This window comes from Rhynchophorus ferrugineus, unplaced genomic scaffold (genome assembly GCF_030347505.1).
Source record: "Rhynchophorus ferrugineus isolate W39M unplaced genomic scaffold, kcgeb_rfMv2 rfM1, whole genome shotgun sequence".
Lineage (NCBI taxonomy): Eukaryota > Metazoa > Arthropoda > Insecta > Coleoptera > Curculionidae > Rhynchophorus > Rhynchophorus ferrugineus.
This window is the reverse complement of record NW_027472580.1, coordinates 84,292,284-84,312,043: the sequence shown is the minus strand read 5'-3', so window position 1 is coordinate 84,312,043 and position 19,760 is coordinate 84,292,284. Positions and strand designations below refer to the sequence as shown.

Genomic DNA, 19,760 nt, shown 5'->3' with positions numbered 1-19,760 from the left:
TAAAATTATATCATTATTTTTTATATTGTTTGAGCTCGGCACCGACTTCAAACTGATTTTAATTTAGTTATTACAACGGTTATTATGTACATATTTTATTTTAAAACGTTTTATTGTGTTAAAAGTCGAAGTTTGATTATTTTTTACATTTTAGTGAGTTCCTTATTTATTTTTTGAAGTCGGTTCCATTTTTGTTTGTAAAAATATTTTATTATCCTCTTTTTAGTTAGTTAGATATTTACTCACTAACTTAAGCAGTTATTTTATTAGGTATTACATTGGATAGCCCAAGTAAAAGTACAGCCCGTAAATTATGAATAAAGAAACAATGATAGATACATAGTCTAGGTGATTTGACAAATGTTCCAACGAAACTAGAAAAAAGAAACTTGGTGCTCTGTTGAAAGTTGTTGTTCTAACTATTACACAATAGAAACAGTTGCCTACCATGTTTCTACGACTTCTCCTATGTTATGGTTAGTGCTTAAAAAAGCAAACTGAATGGCTTTTACTGAACTACTTCTGATTTTTCGTCACATCAATTTAGCAATAACATTATACACAAATATCTGATTATTTTAGAAAAAAATACGTGAAAAAATTGTACGTGTCTTTGAAATATATATATATATATATATATATATATATATATATATATATATATATATATATATATATATATATATATATATATATATATGTAGATCTATATAGAACCTTCTTTTTCTGACGTCGGTTAAAAAGAGTGCCCAACATTTTGTCAAAATATCAATATCATAGCAAAAAATTGACTCGTGTATTTACGACAACATAAAAAAACATATTACTTTTGTTGTTATATTTCCATAACTGTTGTGTTGTTCTGTATTGTCAACCTAAAGTATCCGTAGTCACTCGTAGTCATCCGTAGTTACCGTTTAAAATAGCGATTAGCATTTGATATGGGAGTTAAAATTAGAACCTCATATTAGCTTCGTCCATCCTTTTGCCGTTTTCGCTCTTACGGAAACGACGACAAATGCGGTTCATAACTATTCATATAAATCATCCAGCGAAAATATTCTCTGGAAAACTGACAACATTTCTATCCCGTTAGCAATCCGGCGTTCGCGACGACTGAATGCCCAGACATTTAAAAATACCGTGATAATGATGTTTATTTTCAATCGTATTTATATTATGTGCTTGTGTCTCCAGCAAGACTTATATATATTTCTAGAGATTTGTCGTTGATATAAACTGTCTAGAATCAGAATGCATTCCAAGTTCGATGTATTATTTGATCGATTATATCAATATTTAGCTGTAAATAAAACAACAATGTTCTATTTGCGTAAATAGTTTTTGCAAAGGGAATTTAAAATATTTTGTTCTGAAAAATACGCTATCTGAACCCATTAATGGCTTTTTCTGTCTAATACTTTCCTGCTTTTCAGGAATGCTTCCATTACATCCTGTAAGAGTACCCAAATTGTGAGGTTGTTTTTTCTTGGTCTAGTTCTTATTTTTCTAGTTTAGTCGGGTTTAAAGTATTTTATGGGACAGATGATAATAGACCAATTGAAAAGTCCCCGGCCTATAACAGTAAAACACATTTTTTTTGCAAAATTAGTTTTTTTAATGAACATAATTCCCTTCAAGGGTGATTCACTGATTATAGCGACTTTCCAATACTCCAACTTTTCGATACCATTTTTGTAATACGATTTGTCCTCAGTTTCGGCGATCACCTCTCCATTCGAGGAAAATTTCTTTCTGAGAAAAATCTGAGAACAGGAAATAGTTGCTGGTGGCCAGATCTGGAGAATACGGTGGATGAGGAAGCAATTCGAAGCCCAATTCGTGGATATTTGCCATCGTTTTCACTGACTTCTGACACGGTGCATTGTCTTAGTGAAGCAGCACTTTCTTTTTCTTCAAATCCGGCGGTGTTTCGGCGATTTCGTCCTTCAAATGGTCCAGTAACGCTATGTAATAGTCGCTGTTGATGGTCCTTCCTTTTTCAAGGTAGTCAATGAAAATTATTCCATGCGCATCCCAAAATACAGACGCCATAACCTTGCTATTCCACTGTTTTCCACGCTTTGGAGCGGGTTCATCGTGTGCAGTCCACTCGGATTACTGTCGATTGGACTTCGGAGTGAAATGATGGAGCCATGTTTACGTCCATTGTCACATATCGACGCAAAAACTCAGATTTATTACGCTTGATTATCTTCAAAAAATTTCTCCGAATCAACTCGTCGCTGTTTTTGGTCAAAAGAGAGCTCGCGCGGCGCCCACTTTGCACAGAGCTTTCCCACACCCAAATATTCGTGAATGATATGATGTACACGTTCAGTTGATATAATAGTGTCTTTTATTTCATTCAATTTCAATTTACGGTCATTCAAAATTATTTTGTGCATTTTTTAATGTTTTCTTCTGTATCAACCTCTTTTGGGCGTCCACTACGTTCACCGTCTTCGGTGCTTATTTCACAACGTTTAAACATAGCATACCAATCCTTGATGGTTGAATTTCCTGGGGCAATGTCTTGAAACTCGGCATCAAGCCAAGTTTTTGCTTCAACTGTATTTTTTCCATTAAAAATTCAATATTTTAGTAGCGCTTATTTTAGCATCTATGTGTCAGGCCGGGTACTTTTCAATTGATATGTTAGATGTAGCAATATGTATCGATCTTTAGGTATGTTGAATTTTACATATTAGAAAATATTGGTTTACAAAATACCTAGAAAATATTATCCCAAGTGTTGAACACGTGCGGGGTACCGGTAACCGATAACGAAGATGTAGCAACCCCAGAGACGTTATACTAGGATATTATTTAAGGGTACGTTTAATGATTCAGTCACTGGTCATCTTCATCTCCCTTTCTCATCTATTTGAATTTTCTTGATATTTTATAACGTCAATAAATAACGGTCAAATAATTTAACCATCACTGTTTACATTTCGTCTTACCTCCATTCACTGAGCTATACACCCTGAAAATACATCGTAGGTCTTACAATAAACTCTCCAACCAGACCTCTATTTGAAATATTTTTATTTACTTACTAAACCTTATTTATACCCTCACTTAATAGCCACGTTAAAAACCTGAAAAACTTTGTCAGAAGGCGCTAGCCTGATTCATTGAGAGATGTGCTCTTGCCTCAAAATCTTTTTTGGCCCAAATTATTTGATTTCATTAAGGAAATCAGCCTGCATTAAAATTTAGTTTCTCCTTATAAAAAGCTGGATGACTTTTATCTATACATAATTTTAATTATTTGTTTAATTATTTATTTGTTTATCTAGATGCTTGTTTTTTTTCGATATTTATTGTGTGCGAAGAAATGTGCGGTTTTTAAAATATAATATGGATAATTAAAAAGACTCTAAATTTAATTCACATTGTTTAGAATACTTTTTAAGATATAATTTGACGAAAAAATTACTGGCATACATGTCCTGTTTGCCAACCTTTTCTCAAGGTGGATACGCATATATTAGAACAATGTAAAGATTAGGTTCTCGGGTATAATCTTTTCATCTTGACATTTTTTAACATTAAATTAGATGTCGTGCAAGCAAACGACTTATTTTTATCTATATTTGTACGCTATATACTTTGTACAACATATTTGTTTTTTTATTCCTCGACGTTGATCATAAGACAGTATATTTATTTTCAAATAATGTATTTTTTTATTTAGTCAGCGAAAAAGTATGAATACTTTTAAGTATGTTTAAATACGTCCATGTGCAATGATAAATGAAAATATTATTTAAAACTTTTATTTGAAATGCATATTTTAAGTAGGCTTTAGTGATTAAATAAGCCATCTAGTGGTAAATGATTGTCAATTATTTTTACGAAGAAGGCGTTATAGAAAAATTAGTCTTTGAAAATTAGTGATTTATCACTTTTAGTGTTCTGCATTGCTCTATGAATATTTTATAAGATATCTTTTATTTTATTTTTCCGTTCTTGTGTTATAATATTTCCACTTAAATCGCGCCCTTCAGTGATTCCGAAGCGCAAATTTGGTTCCACCTTTCGATACCTTATTACATTGTTGTAGTATCAAATAAAATAGTTTTTGTCTGGTCGTAAAACGTCCATTATCATCTTGGATAACATAGATAACATCGACAACAAAGACGCTACTATTAAACTACTAATGAACTTGAATCAATTGATGGTTCAACAGGATGGATTAATATGTTATACCAGCCGCAAAACCAAAAACCAGAACCGTTATTATTTCACTATTCTATAAACAACTCATGCTCCTAAGAAAATGTTTCGATTATTCGCGAAACAAAGCTATTTTTTCCACAAATAATCAAAAATTGTTGAATAAGACAACGATCTTTTAAACATATTTACAGATATAGTTTCAACATCACTATCAAAAAGAGAACAACAAGAACTCAAGTAGACAGATGATTATAACTCTTAAATAAAAAAACTCGGTGTGGTATCCCAGATATTTCCGATATAGTCTCGAAACCTCATTCTGAAGACAAAGAGTGGCACCTACGCACACTCTCGATAATCAAAATTTGCCACCAATCGTTGGTGGGTCGTTGAACGTACCTAAAGAACCAGATAGCGACTGACCGGTATGCCAAGGCCTCAGCTTTCTTTTTGCGCTGTCTGATCTGCAGTTCGTTTAACTAGAATGAATACATCTTTCTTACTGTTGTCTTTGTTCCACAGACAACAGTTATATATCCTTTCTGTCTTGTTGGGTACCTTTTATACGTAGAGAAACTGCACTGAGAAATTTATTACTAGTAATAAAATGTCAAAATATAAACTCAAATATAATATAATGGTATATCTCAGTTCCCTTAATTCACGGTTAATGAACTAAAATTAAACTTGTATACATTTTTAAACATATGTCGAGATATCGGTTTTCAGATTTTTTTAAAATCAAATTGCTGGGTTAGTAGAATTCGGTGGATGGAGAGATAATTCGTACAATTTGATTTTTATACACTTTTTAATAGAAAATACTTTTTTTTACTTAAATTGATCTAATTTTTTATCATATTATTTTGTAGCTGTAATCACAATTTGACTAAACTGATCTGATTTTTACATTTGCCATATTATTTTTGTAGCTTTAATCATAACTGTACTATTAACATTTAATTTATGATTTTAAGGATTCTTCTTAGGATTCATTCGAAGTGAAGATACTGCTTAACGTGGCCTCCAAACCACGGTCTTCGGTATTAAACCTATCGCCCTCTAGTAAGTAATATAAAGCCCATCCCAGAAGATATTTTGTGTTGCCCAGCGTGACTGGGATGGTTGTTTTTGGTGGGATTTTACACTATTCCCTATAGGCGAACCCGTGGTTATTGCAACAGTAAAAAAACTGTCCCATCACGCAGAGTACTATGATTTTTGACTTTTTGTTTATTTTTGATAAAATAGCCTTAAAATTTATTATTATCATCATTATCTATAATGAATAGATAGTGTCTATAAGATTTATGAGGAAAGGTAAGTTTTCTTATCTTAAGGTATTGAGAAAAATAATATTTATAGGGACTAAAGTTGTGTAAAATCAGTATAGAGTGTAACGTAGACTACACTTTATTTACTTATATTATTATATATAAATATTTAATAATATTAGATGAAATACCTAGTTAGTCTAACTATCTCTATCCAGATTTGCATAATTCTTGAGATAGATAATGTTATATACTCATGACTTTGTAAATTAAACTAAAATATTCATATGTAACATGTATTTCTTACAGCAAGGATTAAAACACCTTCAAGTACTTGTCAGACAAAAAAATAATTTGGAGTATTCTCCCAATGAAAAGTGGATCTTTCATCATCGATTTGTCCATTGCTTCGCTTGAATGGTATTTTTTCCTATCAAGAACCAGCGTAAAATTAAAATACGATAGCGATTGTTTTTGATCCATTATTTTGAAAATAACAAAAGTAGTGCCAATCTTAGTATAATAATATCACAAACTTATGAGTAGAATATCATGAGATATGAGTAGAATATTAGGCCGGAGACTTTTCAGCCTACGTATTATCTTACATGTTAGAGCTCTGTTACTGTTCCTAACAATTTATTATGTCTTTAAGTCTACTGGAAAACAACATATTCTTTCTAAACTGCGAAGACGTCGAATTATTAGATAATTAAATATCATTAATGAGAAAATAACTCTTTTAAATGATACAAAATCCGTAACAATTAATTCACATTAGCTATAAAATACTTTTTTAGAATCAGAATAAGCGGTTTATTTAACGGTGAATAGTAAATAGTGTGAATAGAAAAAGTTAAAAAGAAGAAAGAAGAAAATTTAAAAAAACTTACAATGTATATGCTCCATCCACAAAAAGAGGTAGATATTGGTTAGAGGTATTCACTAAATATTTATCTTCTTCATGGCTGCTCTTGACACTCCAATATGTAGCTGTTTGTATGTACGTTGATTGATAGCTAAATGTCATTTTTCTGACAAATATTGAATGATAGTAGACAACTCAAAATCTACATAAGCACCCAATTCTCACCACATTTAGATACAATTAGTTTTCTATACCACTTAATACAATATAATATAAGTATATAACAATACTGTTTAGTCTGATTTTTGTACGATCAACGCCAACGAATAAAAACAGCGTCTAATGAAACACGTTGGAACTAAGTACGTAACGTACAAATATAGATAAAAATAAGTCGTTTACTAGCACGAGATCTCATTTAATGTTAACATAATTCAGGATGAAAAAAGATTATGACCTAAGGTTTACATTTGAACATTTTCAAAAATTATACGCCGACTTATATAAATCGAAATAAAAAACCGACTAAAATTCCAAAACTTTTTCTCATGACCAAGGAATATTGAACTACGCTTTTCTATATGTCTGTTAATTATGTGTTATATATTTTTTTATCTATTTTAAAGTCTCCTTTTACCAACTATGGGTTTATTTGGACTGGGCCTAAAGTTCAACGTGGGCTCCGAACCACGGTCCTCAGCATTAAGCTTACCGATTGGCGAGTGACCAGCTTTAGAAATCATCCCAGAAGACATCCGGTTTTACCCAGCCTGGCTACTGGCGTGACTGGGATCATTTTCCTTGTCGGATTTTACATAAATTTACGACCATGCCCCAACAGGATTCGAACCCGCGGGTATAGCAACAGTAGGAGGACCGTCCCATCGCCTTTACCATTGCGCCACCAAGCCGGCCGTGTTATATTTTATAAATAACTTAATAATGTAAAATTAAACAATTTGTTCTTGAGAGTAGTATCTTGATAACATTCCTGTATCTACTCTGAGCTGATCAAGTCTGATATGGCAGTAATAAAAGAAACAGTCAAATCGATTTACGCGGCCCCAGAAGCTAATAGTTTAGAGCTTTAGAAATCATCCCAGAAGACATCTGGTCTTACCCAGCCTGGCTACTGGCGTGACTGGAATCATTTTCCTTGTCGGATTTTACATAAATTTACGACCATGCCCCAACAGGATTTGAACCCGCGGGTATAGCAACAGTAGGAGGACCGTCCCATCGCCTTTACCATTGCGCCACCAAGCCGGCCGTGTTATATTTTATAAATAACTTAATAATGTAAAATTAAACAATTTGTTCTTGAGAGTAGTATCTTGATAACATTCCTGTATCTACTCTGAGCTGACCAAGTCTGATATGGCAATAATAAAAGAAACAGTCCTTAGAACATATGGCGAACTAAACATCAAATCGATTTACGCGGCTCCGGAAGCTAATAGTTTAGAAATGACAACATCTTAATCAAGAATTAATTTTTCAAGAATTATTTTCAAAATATTTTGAAATTAACTCAAAAGTTTATGCGTTAAGCAGATTGTTTGTCGACCGTCTTCCTAATAGCCATTGACTATAATTTGGTACTGATTTGTATATACAAGTATACCAGGTGTAAAAGTTTTTTGGTTTCATCACTTCATTCAGTTCTTGCGCAAAATCGCTAGTAGTTACCAACTTTCACTTTCCTGTGAACAGCTTTATTTTTAACAACATAATCACCGGTCACTCTTAATTAATGACATTTATTCATTTTATTCCGATTTTATAAACATTAATTGAATTTGTTTCCTGAGTTATGAAATATTTCTTTATTCCCTCAAGTTTCTAACACTGTATTACATTATTCAAGATGTTATTAACCACAATCAAGAGGGGATCCACAAATCAACATTTAATAGATGTTAAATTTATTTATATCTTAGAAATTTCACAGGAAAGTGATTCTATTATTATATATTCAAAATTATATTAGAATAGTGAGAAGTTAATAATTCAAATTTCATTATTTATAAAACAGATATGCTTAATTGGTAAGTTTTTTTACGATTTTTAAATTATTATCATGACGATACTACTTAATACGTTGACCTGGACTTTATAAATATAAATGAACAGTACAAAAAATACTATACCTTACTCATCAGAAAATGAAATAGACAACGACGTAATTGCTATTAATAAAACTGGAAAAATCAATAAAACCAAATGAATTATTGAAAAACCGTAGCAATTTAGTCCTGTCGCATGTAAATAAATTGGACCAACGGATTTTATTAAAATTACTAAAATCGTGCGTGTTAAAAATGGAGAAACGCTCGAACTCTTATAAGAATGTGCATGTCTATGCCATTACTGAGCCTCGGCATTTACCATCAAGTAGTTTGCACTCTTGTCTTACAGATAATAAAAAACAAATTTAAAATTATGCCCTAGAGAGATTCAAAAAACACGCGACTATTGCAACAGTAGGAGGATTGTCCTGGCGCCTTGACCACTGTGCCAAACCATTCTTTGCTTGTTTCAGAAATGATATAGCATATAGTAACGTTGAATTCAAATTATTTTTTAGAACTCATATCTTTTCTTTTTTTATTAATATTTATGACTTTCATTTGAAACTAATTGAGAGTTTGGTTCTAATGTGTTTTGCTTTTTGTCTTACATGATGTTTCCAATTTAATCTACCGTCAAGATGGATTCCAAGGTATTTGGCTGATTCTGCTTGAGGAATCGGGCATCCATTGAGTGATATAATTAAGTTTTTATTATTTCGCCGCAATGCAAAATTAACGTGGACAGATTTGGAGCTATTAGGTTGAATTTTCCAATCTATCGTCCAATTGTAGATTTCGTTGACTGCCTCTTGCACTTTTTCTATTGCCCTAGGCACAGATATATCTTTTGCCATAATAATTGTATCGTCAGCAAAAGTTCCAAGTAGTGTTTCATTTGTTGTTGGAATGTCGGCAGTGTAGAGCAGATACCTCACTAAATAACGGTCATATCTTGTAAACAACCACTGTTTCATTTCGTTTTACCTCCACTCAAGAGCCATATAATACACCCTAAAGGGTGTTACTTTCGTTTTCGCAAAATATAACATGTATAGCCTTGAAGCTTGATATCAACTTGACAATGACATAGCGGCATCTGTTAGAAAAACCGGTAATGACTTTCCGATGCACCTGATAACATTTTAGTTATAGTCAATTCAAAATAACAATGATATAGGAAACATCGCAATGTTGCCGCAGCTACTCTGAGTTTTAGTACATTTTGGCTCTGACATATAACAAAATTTTATTATAAATAAAATAATTGAACACATATTCTATTAAATATAATTTATTGTAATATTATAATATATCTAATACATATATTATCGAAGAACTTAAAACTACAATTAATTATACGGTCACAATAATTTATAGGTTAGAGTTGTTTTATTATATATACATTAAACTTTTTTCCACACTAGTATAGGTAGGGTTCTAGGCGCGTTTTTTATGTACTGGTATCCCCCGCAGGCCTAATCCACATAATTAACAATTGTATATCTGAATAAAGTATTTTACTTTCATTAGAGAGCATATTTATGTTTTATGCTTAGTTCTTGTTTCTTTCGATGCAATGTATCCTTGTAAAGTCATTATGATATTACTATATTTCCCATTAGTTTGTCCTGTTACTATCTGTATACATCTTTCTTGATAAAACTACATTTAATCACTGCATTATCCTTAATGCATTTGCCATATCTGTAAAACAGTTTGTGTTATTTCTCTCCTCATATATGTTAACCAAACGTTCATGTATATTCTGAACAATAACACACATGCTCATAAAGCTTTCACACTCTATAATACAATTCCCTACAACTAAAGTATATTAATTGTATACTGACCTTTAGTAGTTTTCTCTTTCATCACCCTGTCTTGGTAATCGTCAGCATTGAGTCATAAACCAACATTTATAAGGTTTTATTCAATCACTGTCACTTTCAGAAATACTAATGAAGTTATTAACTAAGCTGTTTATTTCCAATTTATCAAAAACTTGTTCAAGATTCTACCATTGTCAATATCTTCTTCAATGTGTCTGATCGAGCTCACACAAACCGAAGGTGCTCTTTTCAACAATGCCTCTTTCCATAAATCCAGACAGTTCTGGTTTGAATATCCTCCTCGACCTGAATATCTATTGTAATAATTCTTTGCAATACCCTGACTAAACTCAATTGTAATCTCATGTAATCAGTAATCTAAAAAAAGTAAATTACATAAAATGCAATTAAATATTTCATTTATATACACCGAGTAATAATTTGAAATAGTTCATTCTTTAACATGATTTCCTCGAAACTTATTTTATCTACTTTAAGCCATTCCTTAATTGCAGCCTTTGTTGATGAACTTGTTAGGATTTTCCAATTATCCAACAATGTATGAACGGATGTTCTACATCTCTCAAATAGCTGTATATCTTTTGGATCTTTGTAGATAGTTTCCAGACTAACAAGTTTCTCTGAAATAATTGTATTAAATTATGTTTCGATTGAAAAAACTACTTACGGTTTTATACATTTCGTATATTTGATCTCTGAAACACCAAGATTGATCTTGATTCGTCACCTGTTTTACATAAACACGGTTTCTTTTCGGTGAATTGAAGGTTATATTGTTTTTTATTTTTTGAGATATTTTAGTGACCGTATCCGCACTAATATGAAGTGCAGATGCAAGGCGCAAAAATATTTTCAATAAAAACGGCGGCCATTTCAAATTTATTAAAACAAAGTGTTAATACAACGTTTACCGCTTTATAACCCGTAATTATATTATTTTGAAGAATTTTCAGAAGTTTGGCAAACGGACAACTTTTGCAGGCTCATTCTGTTACATGTTCGAACTTCTCTAACAGCATTCTATCTCTTTTTAAATAGAATAAAATGACAAGGATAATATTGTCTGAGTGTAAAACGAATTTACAACTTTAGACAGACATATATTGACACTCGTGTCAATTCTATTTTGGATTGACTATATGTTCTTATGAATAACGCAGCGAAGTTCCACAAATGTATTGAAAAACCTAATACTTAATAGGTCCAATTCTTATGTAACTGGGCTCGTATATACAGAATGATTTAAATCTGTACATTATTCATACACTTCCATGCCATTGTTTTACGTCGTCCTATACGAAACTGACATTATTCCTACTCCCCTAGAACCTAAAAAAAGAATCCCATTGAATATTTCAAGCGTTCTCCATTGATTCCCTATCACATAGGAAACACCTACGTGACTGACGTTGCTCTTTCCTATGGAATCTCATTAAAATTTAACATGGCAAGCCGGTGGACTGTTCTTGCGTAACAATTGTTTTAATAACGGAGGAACTTTGCGATAATTTTGTCGTTGTGGTGGTGGTTATAACTTAATATATTCGTATAATATATTGAATTTGTGCCGTGGAAACCGGCAGGAAAGCGAGGAGGTTGCTAATGACATCTATTTACGTCACGTTCCGCTGCTTGAAGTTTGGCTAAAATTATAAGATGCAAACGACAGATCGTGTTCGTCACATTAATGCTTCATTTCGATTATACTATGTTAATTTGTTTACTATTTTTAATGGGATAATGTGATTTATCATGAAAAAATATGTTTTTATTGTTAGTTTATCAAAGTTTTTTCGTCGAATTTAATGCTCTTGCCTGTAGAAATTCACGAATTTAAAATACCCACCCCGAGGGAGATACGAACTTGCGAATAGGTATGGCGAAGAAATATCGATATATGGATATATTTGAGCGATGTATACATTTTTTGGACATTTTTTCAAAATAAATTAAACATAATTTTTAGTAGCGTTGGGAACTATCGACTGAAAACAGTCGAAACAGTCGATAGTCAAGAAACTGGCGACTGAAAATAGTAATTACTATTTATATTTCAGTCAAATGCACGGTTCGACTATTTTTTTTCAATTCGTGATGTCAGACGAAGATGTACGAATCCTTTCCTGTATAAATTGTGAGAGAGGAAAGGACGGAAATAATTGTTTGAAGAACTTAATTTTATATGTGGTTATATTTTTCAACGGTAGTGTGGGCGAGACGGATATGCATAAATAACTTTAAAAAAGAAAAGGAAAAAAGTATTACTGAATACTATTATAATAATAAATGCAATTTATAATTTAATTTTAAACGAAGTAGAATTACTTATACATTTGAATGTTCTGTGGATCTGTAAAAAGGAATGGAATTTTTCTATGGAATGGAATAATACCCCACAAAATGTTTTAGAGTATTATAATGTGTTAATTGCTATTTGTAGATAATATACTAGAATAAATATAGACAATACAATAGAACTTAAACAAAACCTAAAAACCTTTTATTGCCATAAAAACAATATTAATCTTTTTACTCTATTACATTAACAATCTTGAAAAATATCATACCAAAATGCTATAATATTAATATACAATATATTGTTATTTACAAGAAAACTACCAAAAAATCATAAAACTACATATATTACATATAAATCTATGTAAGCATAAAATGGTACATTTTTCAAGGTCGCGGCTAGGACGACAAAAACCAGTCGAATGAAACAAGTAGAACCAAAAATAGTAACTAAAAGTATGACTGAAACAGTCGATAGTAAATAGTAACAAAATTAGTCAGACCGAAAATAGCGACTGAAGGCAGTCGAATGAAACAGTCCCTGGTAGATAAAAATAAGTCGTTTACTAGCACGAGATCTTATTTAATGTTAACATAATTCAGGATGAAAAAAGATTATGACCTACGGTTTACATTTGAACATTTTAAAAAATTATACGCCGACTTATATAAATCGAAATAAAAAACCGACTAAAATTCCAAAACTTTTTCTCATGGCCAAGGAATATTGATCTACGCTTTTCTATATGTCTGTTTATTATGTGTTATATATTTTTTTATCTATTTTAAAGTCTCCTTTTACCAACTATGGGTTTATTTGGACTGGGCCTAAAGTTCAACGTGGGCTCCGAACCACGGTCCTCAGCATTAAGCCTACCGACTGGCGAGTGACCAGCTTTAGAAATCATCCCAGAAGACATCCGGTCTTACCCAGCCTGGCTACTGGCGTGACTGGGATCATTTTCCTTGTCGGATTTTACATAAATTTACGACCATGCCCCAACAGGATTCGAACCCGCGGGTATAGCAACAGTAGGAGGACCACCCCATCGCCTTTACCACTGCGCCACCAAGTCGGCCGTGTTATATTTTATAAATAACTTAATAATGTAAAATTAAACAATTTGTTCTTGAGAGTAGTATCTTGATAACATTCCTGTATCTACTCTGAGCTGACCAAGTCTGATATGGCAATAATAAAAGAAACAGTCAAATCGATTTACGCGGCCCCAGAAGCTAATAGTTTAGAGCTTTAGAAATCATCCCAGAAGACATCTGGTCTTACCCAGCCTGGCTACTGGCGTGACTGGAATCATTTTCCTTGTCGGATTTTACATAAATTTACGACCATGCCCCAACAGGATTTGAACCCGCGGGTATAGCAACAGTAGGAGGACCACCCCATCGCCTTTACCATTGCGCCACCAAGCCGGCCGTGTTATATTTATATTTTATAAATAACTTAATAATGTAAAATTAAACAATTTGTTCTTGAGAGTAGTATCTTGATAACATTCCTGTATCTACTCTGAGCTGACCAAGTCTGATATGGCAATAATAAAAGAAACAGTCAAATCGATTTACGCGGCTCCGGAAGCTAATAGTTTAGAAATGACAACATCTTAATCAAGAATTAATTTTTCAAGAATTATTTTCAAAATATTTTGAAATTAACTCAAAAGTTTATGCGTTAAGCAGATTGTTTGTCGACCGTCTTCCTAATAGCCATTGACTATAATTTGGTACTGATTTGTATATACAAGTATACCAGGTGTAAAAGTTTTTTGGTTTCATCACTTCATTCAGTTCTTGCGCAAAATCGCTAGTAGTTACCAACTTTCACTTTCCTGTGAACAGCTTTATTTTTAACAACATAATCACCGGTCACTCTTAATTAATGACATTTATTCATTTTATTCCGATTTTATAAACATTAATTGAATTTGTTTCCTGAGTTATGAAATATTTCTTTATTCCCTCAAGTTTCTAACACTGTATTACATTATTCAAGATGTTATTAACCACAATCAAGAGGGGATCCACAAATCAACATTTAATAGATGTTAAATTTATTTATATCTTAGAAATTTCACAGGAAAATGATTCTATTATTATATATTCAAAATTATGTTAGAATAGTGAGAAGTTAATAATTCAAATTTTATTATTTATAAAACAGATATGCTTAATTGGTAAGTTTTTTTACGATTTTAAAATTATTATCATGACGATATTACTTAATACGTTGACCTGGACTTTATAAATATAAATGAACAGTACAAAAAATACTATACCTTACTCATCAGAAAATGAAATAGACAACGACGTAATTGCTATTAATAATACTGGAAAAATCAATAAAACCAAATGAATTATTGAAAAACCGTAGCAATTTAGTCCTGTCGCATGTAAATAAATTGGACCAACGGATTTTATTAAAATTACTAAAATCGTGCGTGTTAAAAATGGAGAACCGCTCAAACTCCTATAAGAATATGCATGTCTATGCCATTACTGAGCCTCGGCATTTGCCATCAAGTAGTTTGCACTCTTGTCTTACAGATAATAAAAAACAAATTTAAAATTATGCCTTAGAGAGATTCAAAGAACACGCGACGATTGCAACAGTAGGAGGATTGTCCTGGCGCCTTGACCACTGTGCCAAACCATTCTTTGCTTGTTTCAGAAATGATATAGCATATAGTAACGTTGAATTCAAATTATTTTTTAGAACTCATACCTTTTCTTTTTTTATTAATATTTATTACTTTTATTTGAAACTAATTGAGAGTTTAGTTCTAATGTGTTTTGCTTTTTGTCTTACATGATGTTTCCAATTTAATCTACCGTCAAGATGGATTCCAAGGTATTTGGCTGATTCTGCTTGAGGAATCGGGCATCCATTGAGTGATATAATTAAGTTTTTATTATTTCGTCGCAATGCAAAATTAACGTGGACAGATTTGGAGCTATTAGGTTGAATTTTCCAATCTATCGTCCAATTGTAGATTTCGTTGACTGCCTCTTGCACTTTTTCTATTGCCCTAGGCACAGATATATCTTTTGCCATAATAATTGTATCGTCAGCAAAAGTTCCAAGTAGTTTTTCATTTGTTGTTGGAATGTCAGCAGTGTAGAGCAGATACACTCACACAGTCATATCATGTAAACAACTACTGTCATATCATGTATAGCCTTGAAGCTTGATATCAACTTGACAATGACATAGCGGCATCTGTTAGAAAAACCGGTAATGACTTTCCGATGCACCTGATAACATTTTAGTTATAGTCAATTCAAAATAACAATGATATAGGAAACATCGCAATGTTGCCGCAGCTACTCTGAGTTTTAGTACATATATTCTATTAAATATAATTTATTGTAATATTATAATATATCTAATACATATATTATCGAAGAACTTAAAACTACAATTAATTATACGGTCACAATAATTTATAGGTTAGAGTTGTTTTATTATATATACATTAAACTTTTTTCCACACTAGTATAGCTAGGGTTCTAGGCGCGTTTTTTTATGTACTGGTATCCCCCGAAGGCCTAATCCACATAATTAACAATTGTATATCTGAATAAAGTATTTTACTTTCATTAGAGAGCATATTTATGTTTTATGCTTAGTTCTTGTTTCTTTCGATGCAATGTATCCTTGTAAAGTCATTATGATATTACTATATTTCCCATTAGTTTGTCCTGTTACTATCTGTATACATCTTTCTTGATAAAACTACATTTAATCACTGCATTATCCTTAATGCATTTGCCATATCTGCAAAACAGTTTGTGTTATTTCTCTCCTCATATATGTTAACCAAACGTTCATGTATATTCTGAACAATAACACACATGCTCATAAAGCTTTCACACTCTATAATACAATTCCCTACAACTAAAGTATATTAATTGTATACTGACCTTTAGTGGTTTCCTCTTTCATCACCCTGTCTTGGTAATCGTCAGCATTGAGTCATAAACCAACATTTATAAGGTTTTATTCAATCACTGTCACTTTCAGAAATACTAATGAAGTTATTAACTAAGCTGTTTATTTCCAATTTATCAAAAACTTGTTCAAGATTCTACCATTGTCAATATCTTCTTCAATGTGTCTGATCGAGCTCACACAAACCGAAGGTGCTCTTTTCAACAATGCCTCTTTCCATAAATCCAGACAGTTCTGGTTTGAATATCCTCCTCGACCTGAATATCTATTGTAATAATTCTTTGCAATACCCTGACTAAACTCAATTGTAATCTCATGTAATCAGTAATCTAAAAAAAGTAAATTACATAAAATGCAATTAAATATTTCATTTATATACACCGAGTAATAATTTGAAATAGTTCATTCTTTAACATGATTTCCTCGAAACTTATTTTATCTACTTTAAGCCATTCCTTAATTGCAGCCTTTGTTGATGAACTTGTTAGGATTTTCCAATTATCCAACAATGTACATCTCTCAAATAGCTGTATATCTTTTGGATCTTTGTGGATAGTTTCCAGACTAACAATTTTCTCTGAAATAATTGTATTAAATTGTGTTTCGATTGAAAAAACTACTTACGGTTTTATACATTTCGTATATTTGATCTCTGAAACACCAAGATTGATCTTGATTCGTCACCTGTTTTACATAAACACGGTTTCTTTTCGGTGAATTGAAGGTTATATTGTTTTTTATTTTTTGAGATATTTTAGTGACCGTATCCGTACTAATATGAAGTGCAGATGCAAGGCGCAAAAATATTTTCAATAAAAACCGCGGCGATTTCAAATTTATTAAAACAACGTTTACCGCTTTATAACCCGTAATTATATTATTTTGAAGAATTTTCAGAAGTTTGGCAAACGGACAACTTTTGCAGGCTCATTCTGTTACATGTTCGAACTTCTCTAACAGCATTCTATCTCTTTTTAAATAGAATAAAATGACAAGGATAATATTGTCTGAGTGTAAAACGAATTTACAACTTTAGACAGACATATATTGACACTCGTGTCAATTCTATTTTGGATTGACTATATGTTCTTATGAATAACGCAGCGAAGTTCCACAAATGTATTGAAAAACCTAATACTTAATAGGTCCAATTCTTATGTAACTGGGCTCGTATATACAGAATGATTTAAATCTGTACATTATTCATACACTTCCATGCCATTGTTTTACGTCGTCCTATACGAAACTGACATTATTCCTACTCCCCTAGAACCTAAAAAAAGAATCCCATTGAATATTTCAAGCGTTCTCCATTGATTCCCTATCACATAGGAAACACCTACGTGACTGACGTTGCTCTTTCCTATGGAATCTCATTAAAATTTAACATGGCAAGCCGGTGGACTGTTCTTGCGTAACAATTGTTTTAATAACGGAGGAACTTTGCGATAATTTTGTCGTTGTGGTGGTGGTTATAACTTAATATATTCGTATAATATATTGAATTTGTGCCGTGGAAACCGGCAGGAAAGCGAGGAGGTTGCTAATGACATCTATTTACGTCACGTTCCGCTGCTTGAAGTTTGGCTAAAATTATAAGATGCAAACGACAGATCGTGTTCGTCACATTAATGCTTCATTTCGATTATACTATGTTAATTTGTTTACTATTTTTAATGGGATAATGTGATTTATCATGAAAAAATATGTTTTTATTGTTAGTTTATCAAAGTTTTTTCGTCGAATTTAATGCTCTTGCCTGTAGAAATTCACGAATTTAAAATACCCACCCCGAGGGAGATACGAACTTGCGAATAGGTATGGCGAAGAAATATCGATATATGGATATATTTGAGCGATGTATACATTTTTTGGACATTTTTTCAAAATAAATTAAACATAATTTTTAGTAGCGTTGGGAACTATCGACTGAAAACAGTCGAAACAGTCGAAACAGTCGATGGTCAAGAAACTGGCGACTGAAAATAGTAATTACTATTTATATTTCAGTCAAATGCACGGTTCGACTGTTTTTTTTCAATTCGTGATGTCAGACGAAGATGTACGAATCCTTTCCTGTATAAATTGTGAGAGAGGAAAGGACGGAGATAATTGTTTGAAGAACTTAATTTTATATGTGGTTATATTTTTCAACGGTAGTGTGGGCGAGACGGATATGCATAAATAACTTTAAAAAAGAAAAGGAAAAAAGTATTACTGAATACTATTATAATAATAAATGCAATTTATAATTTAATTTTAAACGAAGTAGAATTACTTATACATTTGAATGTTCTGTGGATCTGTAAAAAGCAATGGAATTTTTCTATGGAATGGAATAATACGCCACAAATGTTTTATAGTATTATAATGTGTTAATTGCTATTTTTAGATAATATACTAGAATAAATATAGACAATACAATAGAACTTAAACAAAACCTAAAAACCTATTATTGCCATAAAAACAGTTAAAATATTTTACTATTTATCATTCCCAATATTAATCTTTTTACTCTATTACATTAACAATCTTGAAAAATATCATACCAAAATGCTATAATATTAATATACAATAGGTTGTTATTTACAAGAAAACTACCAAAAAAATCATAAAACTACATATATTACATATAAATCTATGTAAGCATATAATGGTACATTTTTCAAGGTCGCGGCTAGGACGACAGAGCCAGAACATTAAAAACCAGTCGAATGAAACAAGTAGAACCAAAAATAGTAACTAAAAGTACGACTGAAACAGTCGATAGTAAATAGTAACAAAATTAGTCGGACCGAAAATAGCGACTGAAGGCAGTCGAATGAAACAGTCCCTGGTAAAGAGTAGGAAAATCAGTCGAACCAAAAATAACGACTGAAACGGTCGATAGTAAAAAGTAGTTACTAAACAATCGATAGTCAATTTCAGTCCATAGTTCCCAACACTAATTTTTAGTAAGTTCATTAAGCATATCACTACTTCTTTTTGTAAAATATCGACATTTTTTATTGTTACAGAAAATAGATATCGATTTGTTTTCCTCCGATATATCGATATTTTTCTCGGTGGCCGACACCCCGAAAAAAAGTTGAAAATTGTGTTTTGTCAAGATTTAGTCAACATTGGACAATTGCAAATATACAATGTTAAACACTAATTGTTATGTTAAAAATATAATATTAAAGTTTGAAGTGAATAAAATGTCTTTAAAACATAATAATATATTGGACTATCAAAAGGCCT

At 31.8% G+C, this 19,760-nt stretch overlaps 1 protein-coding gene and 1 long non-coding RNA gene across 6 annotated transcripts in view; both read right to left on the bottom strand.

Annotated features, from left to right (window-relative positions):
* LOC143191164 (uncharacterized) overlaps positions 1–19,760 on the bottom strand; it is a 131,258-nt gene that overhangs the window by 33,637 nt on the left and 77,861 nt on the right. The window contains exon 1 of one of the 5 annotated variants that reach the window (XM_076395975.1): positions 6,359–6,510. The exons of the other annotated variants lie outside the window; for them this stretch is intronic. Within the exon in view, the coding sequence (XP_076252090.1) occupies positions 6,359–6,495 (137 nt within the window). The 5' untranslated portion in view covers positions 6,496–6,510. Of the gene's footprint in view, positions 1–6,358; positions 6,511–19,760 lie in introns of those variants that run through there. 5 annotated transcript variants of the gene reach the window in all.
* On the bottom strand, positions 15,976–17,309 carry LOC143194258 (uncharacterized). The gene is made up of 3 exons (XR_013005278.1): positions 16,899–17,309; positions 16,490–16,846; positions 15,976–16,343 (listed from the first exon to the last, which is right to left on the bottom strand). It is a non-coding gene; the product is annotated as an uncharacterized LOC143194258 (long non-coding RNA).